The sequence below is a fragment of the Scomber japonicus genome, chromosome 16 (genome assembly GCF_027409825.1).
Source record: "Scomber japonicus isolate fScoJap1 chromosome 16, fScoJap1.pri, whole genome shotgun sequence".
Lineage (NCBI taxonomy): Eukaryota > Metazoa > Chordata > Actinopteri > Scombriformes > Scombridae > Scomber > Scomber japonicus.
In genome coordinates, this window is record NC_070593.1 from 356,958 (window position 1) to 359,457 (window position 2,500).

Here is a 2,500-nt window from a genome sequence, read left to right on the forward strand (position 1 = left end):
GCCCCCTGGTGGCCTTTTGATAGAATGCAGCTCTAAGTTACTTCCTGGTTGGCTTCATTTCAGAGGACCAGAACTCCCCTCCTGATCAGACCAGGTGAAGTGGACTCAGGTGAGCAGGTCAGTGATTGGTTGTTGAGCGTACCTGAACCTGAGAGCTCGGCCAGTGTGACAAAATGTTCCTTCAGGAAAGCTTCCTGGTCTGGAGTCTGAGGGACGAGTTGAGACACTCTGACCTCCTCCTCCTCTCCTGCTGCTCCTCCTGCTCCTGCTGCTCTTGCTCCTCCTCCCTCCTCTTCGTCCTCCTCCATCTCCACCTCAGAGGAGTGTCCACTCCTGAGAGGCTCAATGTGCTCCAAGTCTGAGAGAGAAAAAAAGACTGATGAGACCTCTCTCTCTCTCTCTCTGTCTCTCTCCTCTCTCTCTCTCTCTCTCTCTCTCTGTCTCTCTCTCTCTCTCTCTCTCTCTCTCTCTCCTCTCTCTCACTCTCTCTCTCCTCTCTCTCTCTCCTCTCTCTCTCTCTCTCTCTCTCTCTCTCTCCTCTCTCTCCTCCCTCTCTCTCTCTCTCCTCTCATCTCTCTCTCTCTCTCTCCTCTCTCTCTCACACCGTCTCCTGCAGGTCTGTCTGGACTGGACAGTCTGGGAGTTGAATCCCAGTGAGCAGCCACTGTCTGGACTTGGTTTGTCGTGTCGTCCCGCCTCCTTCACCTGGAACTCACTGGGTTGGGGGGGGGGGGGGTGGGTTAATGAGGGGGTCATGTGACACAAACAGAATAAGTGTGATGATGATGATGATGATGATGAAGAGTACAAACTGCCCCACCTGCCAGCCAGGCTCACTCTGTCCTCCCATTGGTCAGGATACAGCACCGGGTCCTCCCTGTCTTGGCTCTGATTGGACAGTGAGATGAAGTCTGGCCTCTGATTGGTCCTCGCCTCGCTGTCCTCAGCCTGGACGGACAGAGAGTCTTCATGTGAACGTGTTTTCTGGACTAAACGTCCTCTCAGGGGGGGGGCTGACAAGACCTGGCTGATAGTTACCCATGCTGTGGTGACCTGCAGGCTGATGGTGCTCCCCAGCTCCTGATTGGTCCTGTGATGTCCCGCCTCCGCAGCGTAGCCCCTCCTCCTCGTGCTGCAGGGGGGCGGTCCCGTCATCGAGGGGGCGTGTCTTCCCCTGGGAGCAACAGGTAAATGGACCACATCAAAGCTTTTACACTACACATCACATTCACACACATTCATATACTGCTGGCTCATCAGGAGCAGTTTGGGGTTCAAGATCTTTCCCAAGGACACAAGGACACCAAGGACACAAGGACACAAGGACACAAGGACACAAGGACATGTGGACTGGAGGAGCCGTGAATCAAACCTCCAATCTTATCATTGTTGTGTATTTCATTTGTCCATCTCTAGTGTGTTTGTGTTACTTCTGTCATGAGCAGTGTGTGTGTGTGTGTGTGTGTGTGTGTGTGTGTGTGTGTGTGTGTGTGTGTGACCTGGTGGTTTTGGTGGGTAGGCCGGCCCTGATAACGACCAACATATGGACTATCTCTAAAACTGCTGCGTGTGTGTGTAGTTTTGTTGTGTAGTTTTGTTGTGTAGTTGTTTAGTTGTGTGTGTACATCCATCCTCTATATCTTATCTGGGTCTCAGTCTCATCAGACTGAGTAGTGATCTGGGGGTCTCCAGAGATCCTTAAACTCCTCCACTTGGGGCAGCAACCCCCCCCCCCCTAACCCTGAGGGGGCAGTCCACCTTGTTCCTCAGATTTGGAAGTGCTGACTTCTCAACCTGACCACTTCACCTGTAGAGTCCAACAGAACATCATCAACCACAAACAGCAGAGAGGTGATTCTGAGGTCCCCAAACTGGACTCCATCGTTGCCCATGTGGGCGTTGAAGCAGAACTATGGACTCAGCCGGCTCAGCCCTGTTATGTTGGGTCATCTCGGATCATTGGAATCGCTCCCAGTCTGGACCCTCACCTGGGACCAGTCTGCCTAGGGAGACCCTCCCAGGGGCTGTTGCCCCCGACAACACTGCTCCTAGGGTCACTGGGATGACCCTAGTGGGCGGGCTGTGGGCAGGAGGTAGAGCGGTCGTCCTCCAATTGGAAGATTGGTGGTTCGATTCCCGGCTCCTCCAGTCCACATGTCGATGTGTCCTTGGGCAAGACACTTAACCCCAAATTGCTCCCGTTGCTGTGCCAACGGTGTGTGAATGTGAATGAATGGTTAGATCCTCCTGATGAGCAGGTTGGCACCCTGCCATCAGTGTATGAATGTGTGTGAAAGGGTGAATGACGTGTCATGTAAAGCGCTTTGAGTGGTCACACAGACTAGAAAGGCGCTATATAAGTACAGTCCCATTTACCATTTACTGGGACATGCAAACCCCTCCACCACTCTCTCTAGTTGTGTGTATTTGTGTGTATTTGTGTGTCCTGACCTCCATCTGCTCCTCCTGCAGCTCCTCTGGTTTGAAGGAGTCCAGCAGT

At 53.0% G+C, this 2,500-nt stretch overlaps 1 protein-coding gene across 1 annotated transcript in view; it reads right to left on the bottom strand.

The window, feature by feature from the left end:
- Window positions 1–2,500, bottom strand: part of mapkbp1 (mitogen-activated protein kinase binding protein 1) — a 35,776-nt gene that overhangs the window by 7,033 nt on the left and 26,243 nt on the right. Inside the window, 7 exon segments of the mRNA XM_053336160.1 lie at window positions 143–358; window positions 605–638; window positions 640–715; window positions 821–948; window positions 1,039–1,174; window positions 1,247–1,281; window positions 2,452–2,500. The exon segment at window positions 2,452–2,500 is cut by the window's right edge and continues 95 nt beyond it. Of these exon segments, the coding sequence (XP_053192135.1) occupies window positions 143–358; window positions 605–638; window positions 640–715; window positions 821–948; window positions 1,039–1,174; window positions 1,247–1,281; window positions 2,452–2,500 (674 nt within the window).